The sequence below is a fragment of the Haliaeetus leucocephalus genome, unplaced genomic scaffold (assembly GCF_000737465.1).
Source record: "Haliaeetus leucocephalus isolate CR32 unplaced genomic scaffold, Haliaeetus_leucocephalus-4.0 Scaffold143, whole genome shotgun sequence".
NCBI classification, from domain to species: domain Eukaryota; kingdom Metazoa; phylum Chordata; class Aves; order Accipitriformes; family Accipitridae; genus Haliaeetus; species Haliaeetus leucocephalus.
Window position 1 is genome coordinate 2,510,261 of NW_010972579.1, and position 19,994 is coordinate 2,530,254.

A 19,994-nucleotide genomic window follows, 5' to 3' on the forward strand; every position below is an offset into this window, starting at 1 on the left:
AGGAGAGAAAATGGTTTCGAAGACAGTGCATCTAAGACGATTACCCACTGTTACTGTAAACCATAATTGCAATCTTATAATTTTAAAAAAAGGCAAAAGAAAAAAGGCATATACATCCAAAGACTTAAGTGTGTATCTCAAAGCAAACGGAGTGTTCCGTGCAACCCAGCTGTTATGTGGCAGCACAGTAAGGACAGACACCTTTACAGCTGCATTTAAGGGAAAGTATAAATTGTTTAGTGTCTGGGAAAAAGTGCTCAAATCCCACTGGATTTTGTTAAGCAGCAGCAGGGTTTGCAATATAGGATTATACTGCAGTAACAAGAACACAGCTTTTAATTTTTCCTTTTTAAAATAAGAATTACTTTTCACCCCAGGGAAAAGCTACAACAAATCATTCCACTACAGTCCAGAAGATCAAGCTCATTCAGAAATCAGGGAATCTCCACAATTGTACCAATAGGAGAGGAAAACATATTGCTATTCAAAAAGGCAGCATGCAAGAGATTTAATTCCTGGCTCTTCTAAGCATATGAATAATCTACTGATCTCTCAAAGGACAACAATTTTGCAGCACTGAGTATTAATTGGATGGACACGATCCTCTTGCACAGCAAAACCTGTCTGAAGCAGGAATAACATGTACTGGTTTGCTTTAGATTATTAACTGTCAATCTTCTTTTTATACTGTTATTCTATTTGTGGACCCTTTAGAGATTTCTGACACCATTACAGTGAACTTTAGCCTATGAACAGTAGCTCCTCTCCTCTCTTCTGCAGACTCCTTAGAAAGAGCATGCGGACACCCCTCGGGTGTTCACAGTGAAAATGACTGTTCAAGAAGCTCTGCTTTTTGGGACCAAACGAAGGCAACAGACACTCCAATTACTCACACTACGCCCACAAAATTCCTACCTAAGCTCACCTATTTTTCTTTTCTGATCGTCCCTATGATAAATAGGCAAGCTTCATCAGATCAGGCAACTGAAAGGGTACCAAGCGCTTCAGTATCTATGGCTTTCACCGTGCTGTTCAAACACTCAAGCACGCTCGCAACCCTCCCTGGCATGATTTGTTGCGCATTACAAGCGGAGAGCAAGGGCTAAATCACCTGACCGAAGGCAAACAGAAAAATGAACAGTGAAGCCAAAGATGCCAACTTGCCAGTTCCCAGACTACTTCAAAATCACCCCAAAAGGCTTTTAAAAAAAAAAAAAAAAAATCAGCCCCCATGGATATCCAGTATCTCTCGACACAGGCACAGGGCACATGTGCTGGAGGAGAAGGCATTAGGAGCTTTGTGATTCACTCCTGGAAGGAGCAGCTGCTGCTCTCTGGCTCAGGAAGCAGAACCACTGCAAGGCACCCGGCAGCATGACAATGGCGAGGGAGCCCAGGCGCGTTTTTTCACATTGACAAATGCAGGAAGCTAAACAGTGCTGCGCTCGGTCACCTGGAAGAGATTCAGATCATTGAGGCTGCGGAGTTAACTATTAATACGCTAGCTGAGCACAGTCATTCTGGAGCAGATTTTTGCTTCTGCCTGGGCATTTTCTTCATTCCCACCGATTTTAGTATTAGCACAGGAAAGCAATAAAGTCTGGCATTTGTTTCACCTACACACGGACAGGAGTTTACTGGAAGTTTGCTTTTACATGTCAGGGATGCTGAAACAACAGCTTAAAAACAAATTATCTACAAGCTTACAGGGGTGTGGAGCTTCTTTAAATTCCTGGAATTTAACACGGTGTAGTGACACATTCCAGAATTTGTAACTTGAATTGTATCTGGACAGACGAAATGTTCAGGGGAGCGAAAGATAATTTACTACAAACTCCACTGCCTGCCTATTTCAATCGAGTTGTTCTAGTTTTTATCACCTCCAACAGCAGAAGCTGGCCATTAAATTCATTTCGAACACTTGCTCATTTGTATCTGAGAGCAAGAACCCTGTTTCCTGAAGCCAGAGTGATTTATGAAAATGAGGGGCACATTCAGCTCCTCAAGCAGCCTCAAACAACAAGCAGAACAAGCTTCTTTGGGAGCAGGAGTGCCTTTCCCCTGCACACGGATAGCTACAGCAGGACACCCTATAGCCTGCTGTTTATTTCCCTAAGATGAAAGCAATATAGAATTCAGGAAGGAGCTGTTACAGCTGCAACATGTAACAAGCTGTCAACTTAACTGGCACATTCTGCAACGGGACTTTCTGAGGTCAATGTGACTTCTAAAATTTGTCTTTTCTAGAAAGGACTATAAAATGTCATGGAGCAGCTCTGGTTAGCTTTTTTGCTAACATTTAAGTGTTTGATGTAAACTCAATATGATGGCGTATCTTGGCAGATGACGTTACAAGCGTGTACTGAAATTTTCATTCTTGTAATCCAACAGCATTTCTCCACTAGAGCAGCAAGTGAGGAGCTCCCAGTCAAGCAGGTAAGATGTACAGCAATTCTCTATTCTCCTGGGGAAGGATGGTGAAGGAAGAATCCGTGCAACAGTCGGAGCAGCCATTGCCACTTTCGACAGCTGTTCTGTGTAGAAAACTCCTAATTAGGTAGAAATATTGGTGCAAAGATCAGAACGTGTGAATGATTTCCTCCAACATCAAACCCTGGTGCACCGAGGTCTTCCCTGCCCCACAGTCAGCAGCATCCTCCAGGTATATTAAAAGGGACTATTCTTTGAGAGGAATGTTTCCATGTTTCAACATCCTGCATGAAGTGGAAATTTGTTCTCTACGTGTAAGTCATAACACAAACATCCCGAAGTGGGAAGCCTCGCTGTAAGCAGGAGTCAGAGTTTCCATGCAATGACATGTGTATTCGACGATGTAAACCAGATGACCCTCACTGACACAACTGCATTCTGTACATGACAAACTTCTGCTTTCACATCACACACAATGCACGTAACTCAATGCAACATCAAAAAATGCGACAGTTCTGTGTAATATTCCACATACTCAAAGATCTTTAAGATTATTAATACTTCTTAGTTAATTACACTATGTAGTTTTAACCATATATCCTTAAGCAAACAAAACCAGAGTTTCATAAAAAGACTCGCAAGCATGTAATTGAAAAAAAAAAATCAAGTCTAACACTAAAACATTGCAGAAGCACTGCAGTTTGCATGAACACAGCTATGGACTTCAGTGAGTATGCCAGCCTTATCTTTCACAGCTACTGTATAATATTGTGAAACTATTTTATTATTGTTTATGCTGCCTCTTCTTTTGTCCAGGCATAAAAATGCGACAGCCTCTGTCTAATATATAAACCTATGACTTAATACAAATGTTTGTCCACTCTACTTTTTACTGAGAGGATCTTCAGTGTATACAGATGTGAAGGTTCATACTCAAATTTGAGAAATACGTTTAGAATACTATACAAAACCAGTCATGAAAAGTTCATTATGGGATTACAAAACAACCTTAAGCCAGCTGCTGTAACCATGACCTTACCTTGTATTTCTTCAAGAGTATTCAAAATCCCATCCCTCTCACTGACACTACCGTTAACATGCAATTGTTTTCTTTTTTTTTTTTCTCTCAATACATCTATTTACTGTCCAATATCCAAAATCCATTCTTATTTGCCTTGCTAATAGAAATAGAGCAGACATCTTCTCTAACCTGTCAGGCATTTAGCAGGTAATACACTTCTTTACCCCTTGCAAACTTCAGAGAGGTGGGTAGTGAAGGAAAATTTTGGAAAACTATCATCCAACATCAATCAGCAATGCCAGAGAAAGCAAGGAAGAAAGCACACAGCAGCCAGGTTTTAAGTCTGACTTGTAATTTACTACATTAGCATAAACCAGTTTTGGGACAGAAGGGACAGCAGCAGGCGACATGCTAGGGAGATGAAACCACCTTCCCCATCAAGCTTTGGGAGTAAAAAGGAACCGATACATGAAACATTACAACTGGTTTCTGGAAAAAAGAAAAAAATCAAGGAGAACAACCTGCTAGATTACTTTCTTAACTATAACACTAAATTTTATCATTTGAACCTTCATGAGCCTCTAAATTTCTGTTGTCTGAAATCAGTCGTGTGATGCTTTAACAAACTTCTAGAAAACGTCATATATATACACTAAGACTTTTTTTTTTTTGTGGTTATAAAACAAGCTAAATTGAAGCATACTTATACAATAGGTAAGGGAAAGGACATTTCATGCCTTTGAACTCCCACAAGTGGAAATGGGGGGTGGGGGGAAAGACTTAAAATTGTGTATATGAGTTTTAATTGCAGCTTTAATTTTAAAAGTGGGTCTGGAAAACTGGCATGCTGAACCCCAACATCTCATTTTTCTGTGTGCCTTCAGAAGCACATCAGCTGACATTCAGAAAAAGCTTTTGCTTTTCCCCTGCCATCCCCTTGTCAGTACTCTATACTGTTAGAAATGCGAAGCAAAATTTCTTTGGAAAAATTCTGGTCTATGGGAAACATTCAGCTCCAGCAGGAACAGGGAGACGGTCCAGGGTCTGAGGCAGAATCTGGACTAAAAACAAAAACAACAACAACAAAAAAAATCACTGCAACCATGGTGACACTAACTGAAAAGATGAGAGTTTGATTTTCAGATCTGAAATATCAAATCTAGGGTCTGTCATACCTTACATTACTCAGATCACTGGCTATCTGTTGTTTTAGAAAAAGAGAAGCACACAGCTCACAGCTGTGTGGGCTTTCCTCCCAGATTAATACAATTGTAAATGGTAAAAGCTTTCACTAAGGGACTAGGCCAGTTTATTGCAATACAGGTTTTGCTAATTATATTAATATGGACTAGCTTTTACTAAAAGTTTAAGCAGGACCAGACTTCATTTGGTTTACACTGAGATAACAAGCTTGATAATAAGCTTTTGACATCACTTTTCAGTTATTTTTCAGAGGATATTTCTGTTCTTCAATCTAAATTCAATCTCTACACGTAAAGCCAGATTTGAGTGCAGAGCTTGACAAAAATAAAATGCAAGTACTGGTTCTGTAAGCTTTATGCTTGAACGCTCAAAACAATTCAAAGACAGACAACAAAACAGTATCCCAATAACAAAGAGCATTATTGGATGTACTAAAAGTTATGTGAGGTTCAAAGGTTAGCAATTCAACTCCTTATCAGAAGGGAGTGCCCCTTGCATTTCACTGGTTGATTCCCTTTAAAGATGTACTTTTATTAGTAGTATTATTATTACTACTACTACTATTACTACTACTTCTTCAAACAGATGAGATTCTTTTTATGCTAAAGCACTGCAGTGGCTGACCAGAAGAGGATGGGAGCTGGCTCAGAGCCCCCTCCTGCCCAATGCCCTGCTGAACCCATTCCTTGCACAGACCAAATTATTATTTCCAGAGTGAAAGTGTTCTGCAAGCTAATGTACTACAACTGAAATCCTGGAATATCCCAAATCTTCCTTCTTTCAAAGTATCATGACTATTACATTTTTCCCCTGCAAATCTTCGCTTTAAAATAATGAGGGATAGTTGGGAGATCGAGAATCTTGAAAAAAAAAATTATCTAAGAGACTTCAATTTCAAAGATTTCTTTCTTATCCTCCAGTGGGTACAGATCACATTAAACATTAGAGCATGTTTATAACACTTGGCATGTGCCCCAGTGAAACCGTATGTACCTGTGAAGTTACACCTACACATGATACTGTAGGAGAGTCCTAACATTGGTCCCAGTTTCATGGTTATGTCCACGATCTGAAACGACCACCCTTCTTTGCCACCTTTCCCCCTCTTGAAAAGACTACGCTATTTATGGGCAAGAAAGAATATGTATCTGTTATTATAGACTACGGATTGTAAACTTTTGTACTGTCACAGCGTTAAAGAGAAATCTCTTTATGCTGTATTGACAGCTTTGACCTGTCTGTGCTAAAACTACGACTGCACAAACCTCTGCAGGATTGCTGAAATGAATGGTCAGGGTTTACAACCCAAATCGCTTATTTACATCAGGTACATATTTTCCTTAAGTCTACGTAAAATTGGTTTAACTTTGCAACAAAACAATCAAAGCAAAGTTAATCAAATTCAACCCCTGTAATAAAGTGATATAACATGCTACGGTCCAAAATCTCCTGATGTTCAAAATGAAGTCAGAGTCAACTCTGCCCAATAATTGCTCCTTGCTGAAAAGCAGTTTTTTGGAGTGAGTGTTTTCATTCAGCAAATATAATATGGAGAATAATTAAAAAAAAAGAAATCAATTCAAACTAGCCTAGAAACCTGCTCAGTTTACTTCTGCGAGTACTACTGACTTTTTTTAAGCAAATGTTTACCTGATTCAGGAAAAGAGGATTTACCCATACATTGGTCACAGACTCCTGAAAGAGAACTTTCAACCTAGAAAACATGCAATTGCCTCCATATCCTATGTTTATAATAAAGGACAGGCTTCCAATAAAAACAAATATACAGGAGAGAATTCGAGGGACATACCCAGTTTAAAAGAAAGTATCTCCACAATAAACACAATTCCTATAATGAAATCTGAACTTTTAGTCCCATTTGTATGCCAAGCAAAAGGTTTGCACAAAACGGTAATTTGAAAACCACACACCAATATTTGCCCCAGCTGTGCTCTACTTTCAACAAAGGGGTACAGGAGGAAAACTGCCTGGAGAAATCTGGTAATAAAACTCTAAGATGCCTTGGCTAGGAGAACAAATATTTATTCTATTTCAAACAGAAGGGTAATGAAAAATAAAGCTAAAAAGCCCATGTTGTCATTTATATCAAAGTTTTCCTTATTTTATTGCATAAACAATTAAAATTATTAATTAATACAAATCTGTAGGTTCATAACCGGCAATCTGAACAGACACAAAGATATTAAAAATCCCAACATGTAATTCAATAAAACATTTACCGTATAAAAGATAAAGTTCAAGAGATCAATTAAGAAATTCCAGCCCTCTGTTTTCTTAACGTAATCCTTTCCTGAAAAGAGTAGCACCTATTTAATCGGGGAGTCACTCTAACCAAGGCACGCGTACCCCTGTACATATTGATAAATGGGCATTTCATGTTTCTTACCAATCTGCAGGGCTGTCACAAGCCACGCTCTCGGCTGCCATCTGAGCCTTGTGCATTCGAGCAACAGCAGAATATTGTGACTTCGGAAAATTTATAGCAACACCTTCCCCACAAAACAGGTTCAATAAACCATGCTCCAAGTTTGAAACCTGCAAGGCTACGGCTCACCTGGTGGACTAATCCTATGATAGCCCAAGAGCAGATAATAAATTAAGTGGATTTTATGACACGTTTGGAACTGTAAAGTCTCCCCATATTCATACAGAGAGTGTATATGTATACCCATACATATACACATAGCATTTGTGACAAGTGCGATGTAAAATCTACTAAAAACTAGAGATTATGACAGCTAAAAGACTATACTGAAAATTGTATCATTCATTCAGTCAATACCTGGTAATTATGGCTTAGAACTTTCTGCAAAATGACAATAATGGGAATGACTTACCGACAGGTTTGCACCAAAAAGCATAAAATTATAATGACTTTTATTAGTGTCACCACGAAATCTTACCCTTATCAAGATTTGCAACTAAACAAGAACTACCATCACCAAAAACCAAACAAAAAAACCCAACAACAAACCAAAACCAAGCCACCAACCAAAAAAAAAAAAAATCCCTTAAACAAAATCACCTATGACCACAAAACAAAGATACACAGGAAAAAGGAGATCAATACTTGGTATTATCCAGCAACTCTGAAACTCACTGGAAATCAAAGTGAAAGTTGAGAGCAGATCAATATATCGCCCTATTCTATCCTAAGATAAAATATGATAAGTCCTGGGAAATATACAGCATGTATTACTTGAATAATGAATGAGTACTTTAAAATTACAAAGTCTACACTCAATAGATAACACAGGATAATAAAGTTTACCAAAGTTTAACCAGGTGATGGATAGGTCAGAGAATATTCTTTGACCCATGTTTTGTGCAAATTAAAGAGTTCCAGTAACTGCATGCACAAAGATCAAAAGTGTTCTGATGTAGTGCTTTACATTTAATAAATGTGTTTAAGCATAGAACAGTTGTAAAGCATACACGTACAGGATTACAGTTACAGCTGGTGGATGCACAGTCTGGAGCAGAACAAGCCTGAAAACCCCAGTGGTTCTCCATACTGGAAAAACACAGCACTAAAACCTGTATGTTGACTAGAAATTTAAGTACCTATATATGTCCCTCCCCAGCCTCCCACAGATGGGGGAAGAAAGCAAACGTGAAAGAACATACCTGCAGAAGTGACAGTGTCAGGGGGAGGAGAGGATGACCACTCACTTGCCATGGACAAGTGAAGGTTTGCACCTAGGCTTTCATCTGCTCCTACCACAGCTCCTCAAAACGCTTTCTTCTCAAGGTGAGCATGCATGGGATACTCGACAAAGATCTTCTGATTTTTCCTACGTAATCTCCCCCCTTTCTCATGCCATGTGATTCCCACAGCAGCTTTCGCTGCTCGGGGTCTGCAAGGGTCCCAGCTCTCTCGGTTAGGTGGCTGGCACCAGCTCCCCACCTGCCAGCATCCTACTCACCTTCCTGAAAAGAAAACTTGTGTGCTCAGGAAAGAAACAGAAATCAGTACCGGGAACTAAGTTTTAGTAGTATCAACACTGTAAAGAGAAAACAAAACAAACCTTAAGGAGTAACACTGAAAGCTTAGCAGCATCGCTGGTACTCAGGACATAACCACACTGTACCAAAGTTCACCAATTCCCTTACGCTACTCAAAGACAATACAGACAGAGAACAGAAAGCCCTTCCTTCTTTCATCTTCCGCCACCGCAAGAGACAGCTGGGGGCGAAGAGGATGCCTGGCATGGCTCTGCTGCACTAAAATAACTCCCAATTGGTGCTTGAATTCACTGTGAAGCACTGGGCCATCCCGTTCTCTTGAAGGCAGTCTGTTTTTCTCTCCATCTCTATTGGAAAGTGAATCTGAACTTATCCCTCTGGAGGAAATGAAGAACCTTTTCTCACAGCTTTCTTGCTATAATAAAAACTCTACTTACGAACTAAATTTTATCCTCTTTTGTGCCTATCTGGGAAACCATGAATAAAACAACAGAGCTAAGCATGCAACTATATCCTCAGAAGCCCTATAGCTTCAAAAAATCACAAAAGCCCAGACAGAAACCACAACAGCTATATGTTGTCAATTAGCAACAGCAAAGATATAACTCGCAGGTGGCAGGGACACAGGCAGCAGCACTGAACTCTCACACAACCTGCAAGTACACCGCAGTGTGCAATCCCAGCAGGGGATATCGGCTTGTAGTTGCTGACCAGCATTGTTTTTGCACAAGCACCCCAAATCCAGGTATACAGGGGAGTCTGATGATGTGAAGGCTCAGTGTTCCTGGTAAAACCCATAACCAAAAAACTTCATCTGAACAGCTCCATATCCAGGTCAAAGCTCTCCCCACCCCACCACCCTGTCCTCACCTGTGGATCCACACACATCTTGCTCTAAGCTAAAGGACAGAGAGATCCTAGTCACTCCCATTCCTTTAGAAAACAAAAGGGGCATTACATTAAAACTCTTTATTACTTTTTTTTTAATCCCTGAGATTTAAAATTGCCAATAAAAGATCTGCATAGTTGCAAAATACAAAAGAAACACTGAAGACGCCTTTTCAAACTAACTGCAATGCAAGAAAATGTACTGGCAAGCCTTCTCTCAGGATTGCCAAGCGTGTTTATTGAAAATACAGGCAGCTTTTTCCCAAGATCTTTTGAAAATCTAGAGAATTTAGTTGGATTTATTCCCATATTAAGCAATTCTAACACATTTAGAGAGAATGCTTGTGCCTGATGCACAGAACATGAAATGGAGGCAGACATGGTTATATGTAAATAGCTGAATCCTGATTTTTTTTTTTAAAGATCAAAGAAATTAACAGCCTTTCTCTAGATGTTTATCCACATATTTGTCCCTGACTACCACTTGTAAGAGAGTTTGCAGAGAATTCTGCCTTTTTTCTGTTTTTCTTTTTCTTTTTTAAGTTACATAGCATAGTTAGCTGTGGGAATGAAATCAGACAAACCGCCTAAAAACATAGTTAAAGGTACCAGCTTTGGACACAAGTGAAGACCTCCTCCAAGTGCCTATTTAGAAATGTCACATTACACATCCACAACATCATCTCCACAGGTACCAATAAAGTCACACAAAGAGCCAGAACACACATTCAACAGAAGGAAAAAAAAAAAAAGTAACATATAGCATTTATAAACAAAAAAAGAGCAATCAAACTGCTATACATTCCTGTAGGTCCAAACTAATACTTTGTACTAAATGTGCTTTGATGTTCTGTGCCACTGGCAAAGGCAACAAGTTTCTCATGGAACAACGGTGATTCCACTCAAACACAGTAACCACAACATAAAAGCTAGTGCTGTGAACAATAATCATACTTGGAAAAAACTAAACTAGAAGAGGTTTTATCTCCTCATGTTCTAGCATACATTGAGAGGAATTCCCTTGAAGTTTTAGTTATCAGAATTTTGAAAAATAGTGGTTTTTAAACATTTGATTAAAGAATGAAGGTCTTTTAATGATATATCACGACCACATTTAAGAAAACTGATATGAGTAATATTGAGCATAAAGTTATACTTGTAACTGTAAACTGCTTATTTTGGAGGTGTTGATTGTACTAGTACTGCTCTCGCTCTGCAAAGGACTGAGAGCTGGGCAACAGGGAACCCCAAATCCCAATGGCTGAAGGAGATGATGCTTTCCATTACAAGGTTTTGGTTAGGTGTTATGTATTACACATTCTTGCTTGTACAAAAGCATAATACTCTAAAAAAATGTTATTTCCAGCTGAAGCTCAGAATTTCACACCCCCCTCCAATCCACCACGTTGGCAGACAGGAAGGACATTTCACAACTTTTACTGTTTCACCTCAATAAATGTTGCTAAATTAGATGTGACCAGTTCAGTAACTGTCTTTTCAATTAAGCTTTCAAACTTACAGATCAAGTCTCACCTCAGTTGCCTGACTAAAAAAAATTTGTAAAAGCAGTGAAGCTCTAACTGTTGGCTACAGTATTCACTGCTCCTAACATCTCAATTTCTCAGAAAGATTATGGTATTTTTCTGAATACAGCCCATATTTTAAAGAAGAAGTTAAAGCTATCACTAGGTTTACCACCACCTGTCTTCCACAGATAAAGGACATTTTTATGAATTATTTTGTAAGCATTTTTATGCAGAGTGATTAAATAAAGAAAAAGAAGGTGAGACAAAACGCAATGGGGATTAAGTGCTTTTATAGTCTATGCATATATCTCCAAACTGCAGCAAAGCAGAAGTGTACTTGTTTGTTGCTGAGCTGCTGAAGGCACTTTGAGGTCAGAAAATACAATGATTGTCATCACAAGAAGTTTTGGCAACTGCTATTTTCATTTAACTGTGTACACATTCCCTCTTCTAAACTACCACGTAGGTTATTTTCTCTTCAAAGTATACCGCAGACATGTTGCATAGGTTGATATTTTAAAACTTTCCTTCACAGCTGATTTGAAGATTGATCATTTTTTTGATTGTGAAAACAAAAAAAAAAAAAGCCAAACAAGGACTCTCACTGCAGCACAGAAAAACAGCTAATTTACTGGATGCCGCTGCTTGTTAACAAGCATATGCAAAAGTGACTGTTGCATTCGGGTGCTGGAGGAACAGCGTATTATATCAGACTCTTATAGATATGTTTATAGCCAAAGAAATCCTTCAATATACTGTAATCTGTGATGTCTGCATGAGCCAGCTGATGATACCTAACTTCTCTGAAATCAGTGGTTTTTCCTAAACGCAGTATTTTGCGAACATGGTAGCCTTTTATAACACATTCTGGATGTAGTGTGATGCATATAATGCAACAACAAAACTAGGATGCTTTGAGGGAAACTGAAGAGGTATGTGAAAAAAAAATTTTTAAAAATCAACTACGTTATGTGATTTAAAATTCAGCACTGGTTAGTTTTCTTGCTTAAAGTGACTGACATCATATCCTTTTGACTTCTAAGCCTGAACAGCATAGAGGGATCCACCGCAAAAATCAAGAATCAATCAATTGACATGTGCCTTCTCTGTCCAGTCTTCTTGCGTGAGATTTTTTAAATTATTCTGAAAGTCAAAAGCAAAGTTATCACCAGCGGCTTGAGCAAAAGGGTTACTAAAGAAAAGGTTTACATCCAGTGGCGCAGCAGTTTCAGAGTCCCAGGAGTCCGTGTCTGTGCTGCTGGAGTCTTCTGTGGTGGTAGGCGGATAGCTCAGCTGTTCCAGCTGGTCAATAATGTCCGTGAACTGAAAAGCGGAGCTGGATTCGGAGCGGACTGAGTAGGCGGGGAAGTTCACCATGGAACTGGCCTCTGAATGGTTTGTGGAGCTGTACGCGTGCAGGGAGGACGTACCGTTCAGCGGCAAATTATTGAGGGAGCTGCACTCGGAGCGGTTGTTGATGAGCGAACTCGTTTCAGATGGGCTCAGGAGGCTTTGCATTCTGCTTGCTTGGGCCTTCACCTCAAACAGCTCTGAAGTATCTGATGGTCTCTCATTGCCGTTGAAATCGCTCCCTTCTTCAAATTCAAACTCATCTTCCATATTCATATCTACTGCTTCAGTTGAGTACCTGTCAGGGCTTGACTGAGAAGAGACTGGATTTTGCTGAAGGGCACCTGTAGTTAAGCCAGGCAATTCCGACACGCGTTTAGAGAAATCAGAGCCCTTTAACTCTAAACCACTGTACACGTATGAAAATGCCTCAGAGCCCCCAGCAAAAAAGGAAATTTCTGCTGGGTCATCATCAATAAATTCCTCTGACACCTGTAACTGTGAATTTGTCAATGTGAAAAGAGGGGCACCCCGACTGCTGTGCTGATGCTCTTGTTCAGCAACAAAAACACCTGTGGTAAAGTCATCCTCATCATTGTCATTTTTACAAACAGCAACCCTGCTCTCCCTACTACTCCTCTCTACATCTAGATCTAAACCACAACCACTCTCAACAACAGGACAAGCAGGGTTACAGTTTCCTGCAACACTACCAAACCCAACACCTTGGAGCATGGGAGATCCAGGCTGCTGCATCAGTTTCCTCCCTGCTGCTTCTGCTGGCGCTGCAGTGTTTTTTTCTGGAATCCTTGTGTATGGTGCTCGGGGGTCCAAAGAGGAAGGGCTGGTTTCTGCAAAGATGGGCAGGACAGGAGTAGGAGTGGACGATGAGTGAACTGAGTGGAAGGGGACAGCTGCTGAGGCAGGAGACCCTGGGGTTCTCAAGCCCTCAGTGAATGGGACACTCTAAGAGGAAAAAAAAGTAGAAACACAACAGATGAAAAGATTTTTATAATATATAAAAACAAATACAACACCCAGTTCCTGATGCAGAAGGCATACATGCTTCAAAAGAGCTCACTCTACAGCAAACAAAACATTGCATACAGAAACAGATCCAGCAGCCCCAGTAAAAGGCAAGACCTTTCTTCCTGAATTCTGGTAACTGGATGGAAAATTAAATCCATGTATTTTATAGCCTCTGCTGAAAGAGCATTCATAAGGGAAAGTAATACAAAACAACGACAGTGAAATCCTGTGATGTTTCCTTAACCTCCTGCAGGTAAAGCAAGTGCATTCAGTGAAACACTTATTTCTTGCCACTGATTGAAGAAGGCATCTATACAATGAACTCAACACTTCCACAGAAAGCAGTTAGATAGTACCTGAAGAAAAACCGATCCTCTGAAATAACAACATACTAGAAAGTATGACATTTTCTTTTCAGTTAAGCCGAACTCCGAAAAGGAAAATATTACTCACTTTAGACTCCACTGTCTACAACTACCAAAACCGATACCACCCGCAAAAACAAGAAAAACTGCGCATCAGGGACAGAGATCAAACGGTGAAAGTGATTACAGACAAACAGCTCACTCAGATGACCTTTCCTTTCACCATCATCTTGGAAAGCTGGTTGTCAGCTTCCCTGACTACAGTATCAAGAGTACTGCAGAACTGACCTGTTTTGGCACGTCGGTGTTCGAAGCGCGAGTGGACGCTCTGACTTTGCTGTGCCTCCTGCAGAACAGAGAGCATCCTGTGAGTTTCCAAGCCATGAATCAGCCTTCTCCCTTCCCCATTCAGCTATTTCCATTCTAGTAGCCAACAGAAACATCTCAGGCTGTATTTTATCATGTTTTGTTAATAACTAGTTCAAGATTTTAAAAGTCACAAGAGTTGTAAATTAAACAACGCAGGAGTAAGAAACATACAGAAAATTGAATCAAGCTAGATCCAGGTCATTCATACCACTGAAAGAGAACTCAAGAGCAACTCAGGGCAGAAGACTAGACCTAATAGCACACTTAGTTTAACTTCTTCCTTTGTCACCAGTATAAACATCTACAAATGAATGGTTTCAAAACCAGAGTGAGTTCATCTGTAACAATTTTACAAACAATTTACAATTCAGTCAACCCTATAATCTATGGCACATAAACATATGTTACACCCCAAAAAGTGGTATCCTGTATCACACTTGTGGTTAGATTCATTCTATGTCAATAATTTACTAGAAAATCAATCTTTCATACAGAAAAGAGCTCAACTGTAGTCCTAGACATTAAAAATATTTATTAATAGTAGATTAAGGCAGATTTCTTAAATTTCCTGTTAAGTTCCTATAATCTTTCAGATCAAAGACTATGAAGGGTTTCCCACATGTAGACAGGATTGTTTCATATCAAAGTAAATGACAATTCTATAATTAAAATGCACATTCTTAATTCATTTATATGTTTAGAAATGAATGAGTATTTAAGGTCACAGTTTCAGACTTGCAGATCCCAAGTTCAATTATGTGCTCTGCCACTGGCTAGTTGCATAGCTACAGTGACATACAGACAAGTCCTCACTAATTTCAGTGAATCTTCAAAACATACTGAACTTTTAGATGGCTAAGTCACACATTATCCACGGACATTAAAATGCAATACTGAAACTTTCCTAACCTTCTTTACATCATCAAAAAATTATATTTTTTTCTAAATTTAGTTCAGCTACCTTAAATTTGAGGAAGACCTTAGTAACTAAGAAGTCAGCAAATGACCATGCCTCCAAGCATCATTTAGAAAGACTGAAATTTAGGAAATAAGGGCACTGTGAAAGTCTCAACTACATTTCACTTTACAAAACTATTTGTATTTACCTTTCATATGGGGTTTTCTTCATCCCACTGTCCTTAATATAATCCACTAGTTGCTTCTGTGTTCGTCCACTGTGAAAGCACAAAAGTACAAACATTATGAAACGCAGTGGATGAGAATTATGCATGGAATGGCTTTAGAATACTTTTTCCTTTTGATCTCATTTTCTACGATATAAGGAATTCAGCTTTAATAAATCTGTTGTTTCTCCCTACCTGTATCTGAACGATGACCCTCTGGTGAAGAACACTGCTTTAGCCTTTGGCTTTGGCTGATCAAAGAGCCTAAAGAATGTGTGATATTCAACACAGATTTTCCAGAAGTTTTTACACTCATCCCTACTTCCCAAAAGAAACTCCAACGTATCTTGATACGGGCCCTGAGAACAAAACACAAAAGCTAAATAGCTAATGGCAATGGAGGAGAAAAGGAAAGTACAAATAGGTGCCAACAAAAAGGCTGAACTCCAGTGAGATGCAGTATTTTGCTAAGTCACTTCTCATATGCCTTAAAGCAATAGAAGTGATTCTGAATGCAGTTTAAGGTATTTAATAGCTTTCAAAAACATTTGTTTACCTTGAAACTGTAAAAGTGTTCAAAATGCACTTGACTTTAGAAACATGCTCAATATAATCCACCTTAAGAAATATGGATCATAAAGTTAAGAATTTGAAAGAAATTAAAATATTTAAGTGAAATAGTAGTGATTTTAAAATACTTTCTCCTTAGAAGTTCTGATGCTTGTCTTACTTCCTGAGATTTAGAGGAGACTGGAAAAAATTGTGTATGTCAGAGTACAGTTATCACATGAAATGTCTGAGGGTGTCTTTGTGAGACACATTACTACACATGCAGACAGTGTGTCCTGCTTCAGCTTTCCTTGATACACATAACTATAGCATGTCCAAACATTTTTTCCCCCCATTTTAATACAAGCGTATGTTGAACATAATCTAGTCATCCAGTGTGGAAGCAATAACAACTTTGATGACATTTGCAATCAAAAACATCTACTGTAAATCAGCCAAGCACGAAAAATAACACTTCTGCTATATAGACATACAGAAAAGATAAGGCTGTAGCAAGAGTAATCACACAGTCCTTAAAATTAAGCTCCAACAATATAATCTCAGCCATCTACTCTTTCCTGAGGTGTATCAGGTTATTCATATTTGAATCAAGGGACTCTCTACCAGATTTCTCATTCAAGCAGCACATATTCAACAAGTAGCTGGAGGAAATAGTCATATAAAGCAATCACTGTTTGTATCAGCAGTGCACTACAGTGTTCTTTTAAGAAGCTACAGCCAAAAAGCACTTCCTAACACACTTTTACCTAAACAACAGAGATTTACTATTTCAATTACTAAGTTTTTTGGTTTTTTTTCAATTACTAAGTTATTTCAATTACTAAGTTACCTTAGTTCATTTTGACAATAATGGATCAGAGAGCTCATGAGAGTGTTAACCTCCACTTATATCCAAGGGAAATATTAAATGTAACTTTTTCAGAGTTAAAGTACTGAGACAGGATGCACCAAATACTTGGGTTTGGGGTTTTTTTTTTCTTATCTTACATTTACACATGTGTATCCTTATGTCAAGGATAAGCTGAGGCTGACGCATGAAACCTAAAAATCTAAGATGATGGACATGAAGTGAGAAAGGAAAGATTTTTACTTGAATGATGAAGTCAGGCCTACCCCACTGAAGTCATTTTATAAAATTACAAACTCTAGAATTTTCCATAATAAAATTAAGTATATGTATTTTTTTTCAACACTGACCAGCCTATTATTACAGTAAAACTTACACAGACCTCTGGGTGGAGTTTAATAAGGAATCTTTTCCTCTTGAAGCTTAGTTTACGGACCTTCGACCAGTTGAAGGTATTGATTTTCGTATTACCCTGAATTAAAATGGTAACAGTTAAAAGTTGGCAGAAGTTTCAGAAGTAAGAGCAGCAAACAAAATTCTGTTGCAGGCATATAGACGTGTGTATGTGCACACATACACATACCACCCCCAAACCCATTCTGTTGGATTTTTATTTCTGGTGACAATATTCCCTTAAACAATTTTATCTTTCAGTACAGGGATAGCTACAAGTGCGCGATGTCTGTCTGTCCTGCAAAGACACTAGAAAACTGAATGAAAACCTAGAAAACCAGATGGGAAAGGAATGCTTCAACCCCATCAACATTCAGGATACTTTATGGTATGAACAAGATGAGGGTTTCATTTTATTTCGATGCTTTCCTTTTCCTCCAGACAGAACTCTAGACACACTCCTCCAAGTCAATTTTTCTAATTTGGCAGTAAAATATACTGAAGAGTGCTTGCCACACGCGTGAGGAATCCTGCCAAGCTCTCTTGCTCACAAGCCTGCTTATTTGGCTAAAACCAGGCTCTACCTTCACTTCACCCTGCTGCCCCACACCAGACCTCCCCTCCCCATACCACTGACTCCCAAAGCCTCAGGGGAGGACCCCATCAGCACTTAGTACCACAGCAATTCTCCTGTCACCCTCTATGAGCAAAGGGAGACAAAAAATGGTACTTCAAGGGAAAGACCCAAATGAGCTGAAATGATGGAAACCTCAGGGGCTGAGAGACCACTGAGGAGGATCAAGAGGAGCTGCAGGACTGCAGTGGCTGATGCACCTCCGAAGAGAAGCTGCCCCGCAGTAACGAAAGAACAGGTAAGACACAAAATGAACAGAAAACAAGTACCCAAATGGAAATATTTCAGTAGGTTGGCTGGCTGTGTGTTTTGGGGGGAGGAAAATAGTATGATCGCTTTCATAAACAGAACTCTGATCATCAAGTCGCTTATTTAATACAACAAAAGTAATTCTAATTCTAAAAGTAATTCTAATTGGTCCAATTACTTCAATGAAACAGCACTTCTATACACCAAGAGCAATGTTATCCCAGCAAAAGTACACTGTAACATTAAAACAAGGGAAACTGAACCAAAATTCCAGGATTACAGACCTTTTCCAGGGCTGTACCAAATGAAATGATGATTTTCTCTGAACACATACATAACTTTCAAACAGACAACAAAAACCCTTCTACTTCGCTGTCACTGTTGGTTTTGATGCTCTTCTCTCTGCACCAACAAGGACAAACTGCATGAAACGATATTTTGGGGGCTTAAATGAAACTCCCTTGACCATAAAAATGTGCTAAATTTTAAAATCATCAGAGCCACCTAAAGTTAAAACGAGAGACTTACTCCCAAGACACGCTAATGGAAAGACAGACACACATACCCAGTCCGCCCTCCCCACCTTACCTGGAATACCAGCACACCCATGTGTGAAACAGCTAGATTAATTTTGGTGCCCTCACGGTCAGATGCAAGGTGAAATCTGATGCCATACATCTCCAGTTTCCGAGCAATTTCAAGCACTTGGAAGTCTGATTCAGCAGGAGTTTGACCACTATAATGAGGAAGAAAAATAAATAAAGCTTTAAGAACAACCTGGTTCTACAATATTGCCAACATGGCTAATGCACTTAAGTCAACTCTGGCACTAAATGAGAATTTTCTATCTCATCTAGTTAGGCAGTTTCACTCCAAGTTAAGCGTTACACTGAAACTTTTGTAATAGGAGCAATATGCAACGGCAGATGACCAACCTAAAATGCATCCCATAGAGGCACTGAAACAAATGCTAACTAGTTCAGAGTCTTTTCAGTTTAGAAACAATAAAGCTGAACAAATCCGAATTCAATCCACAATGCTCCTTCTCCTGCTTGCTTGTATACACGTTAATATTAACCAGCTATAAAGTGAGAGATGAAAGAGCTGCACAGCCAGAAACAAAGCAAATACTGCAACAGAATGACCCACTTCAGACAGGGCTTCAGGACTACATGAGAATTATTACACTAGTACTATCAGGTGCAATGCATTCCCCCAGTCTTTGGCTGTATGATTTCCTCCTTGCCAAGGAATCCTGAGAAGGATTTTAAAAATGAAGTATCATCTGCTGTTGAAATGACTTTGAAAACAGGAGGACAATGTACACACATGAAGCACCTCCTTTTTGAGTGTGCACAAAGTCCAGACAAGCAATGCAAACTATTACAGGCTCTAGCATGCACCAGTCACAGATTCCGCCTTCATTTACTTCTCCGCAAGTTTGCTGAAGCAAAACAACTGACATTCTGTTTTCCTGCATGACAAAACAGTCCTGTATCTTCTTTTTTTTTTAATTTTCCTTCCGCCTCCCCACCATTATTCTCCACGAGGGGGAGTTTACTAGATTATAGTGCATTTTTCAGCTGGCTCTCAGGAACAGGAGAGGTGGCCATGGACCGTGCATCCAGGCTCATCACCAGAGGCAGGGCAGAGAAGAGCCAGCAGCCACAGAGCAGGAGAGGTGCAGTGCCTGAAACGTCTCTTGCCCAGGACACAGAAAGCAGTGCAGAGCACTCATGCCACCAAAACATGCAAGGGCCAAGACCCCAAAATATGGATGACCCTGAAATATATACTTTCACAAGCCTTGAAATGATCTAGTGAAGCACTGGTACTTGTATTGACGAAACCTTTTCCCTACAAGTCAAAACTGTCTCTATCAGTTTAGGGGTCCTGACAGGGGGTTTAGGATACTCCAAGAACAAGCAAATGCTGCCATGGAAATGAAGGAGTTCTTGCTTCTGAACGTGCCCCAATTCCGCTGCAAAGTAAAAAAGTCCTTATTACAA

General features: G+C 39.4%; 1 protein-coding gene across 1 annotated transcript in view; it reads right to left on the minus strand.

Moving 5' to 3' along the window:
- Positions 1 to 19,994, minus strand: part of FARP2 (FERM, RhoGEF and pleckstrin domain protein 2) — a 79,314-nt gene that overhangs the window by 20,282 nt on the left and 39,038 nt on the right. Inside the window, exons 8-13 of the mRNA XM_010561246.1 lie at positions 18,574 to 18,721; positions 17,092 to 17,181; positions 15,488 to 15,651; positions 15,275 to 15,343; positions 14,088 to 14,145; positions 13,131 to 13,371 (exon numbers count right to left, since the gene is read on the minus strand). Coding sequence (XP_010559548.1) covers positions 13,131 to 13,371; positions 14,088 to 14,145; positions 15,275 to 15,343; positions 15,488 to 15,651; positions 17,092 to 17,181; positions 18,574 to 18,721 — 770 coding nt within the window. The remainder of the gene's footprint in view (positions 1 to 13,130; positions 13,372 to 14,087; positions 14,146 to 15,274; positions 15,344 to 15,487; positions 15,652 to 17,091; positions 17,182 to 18,573; positions 18,722 to 19,994) is intronic.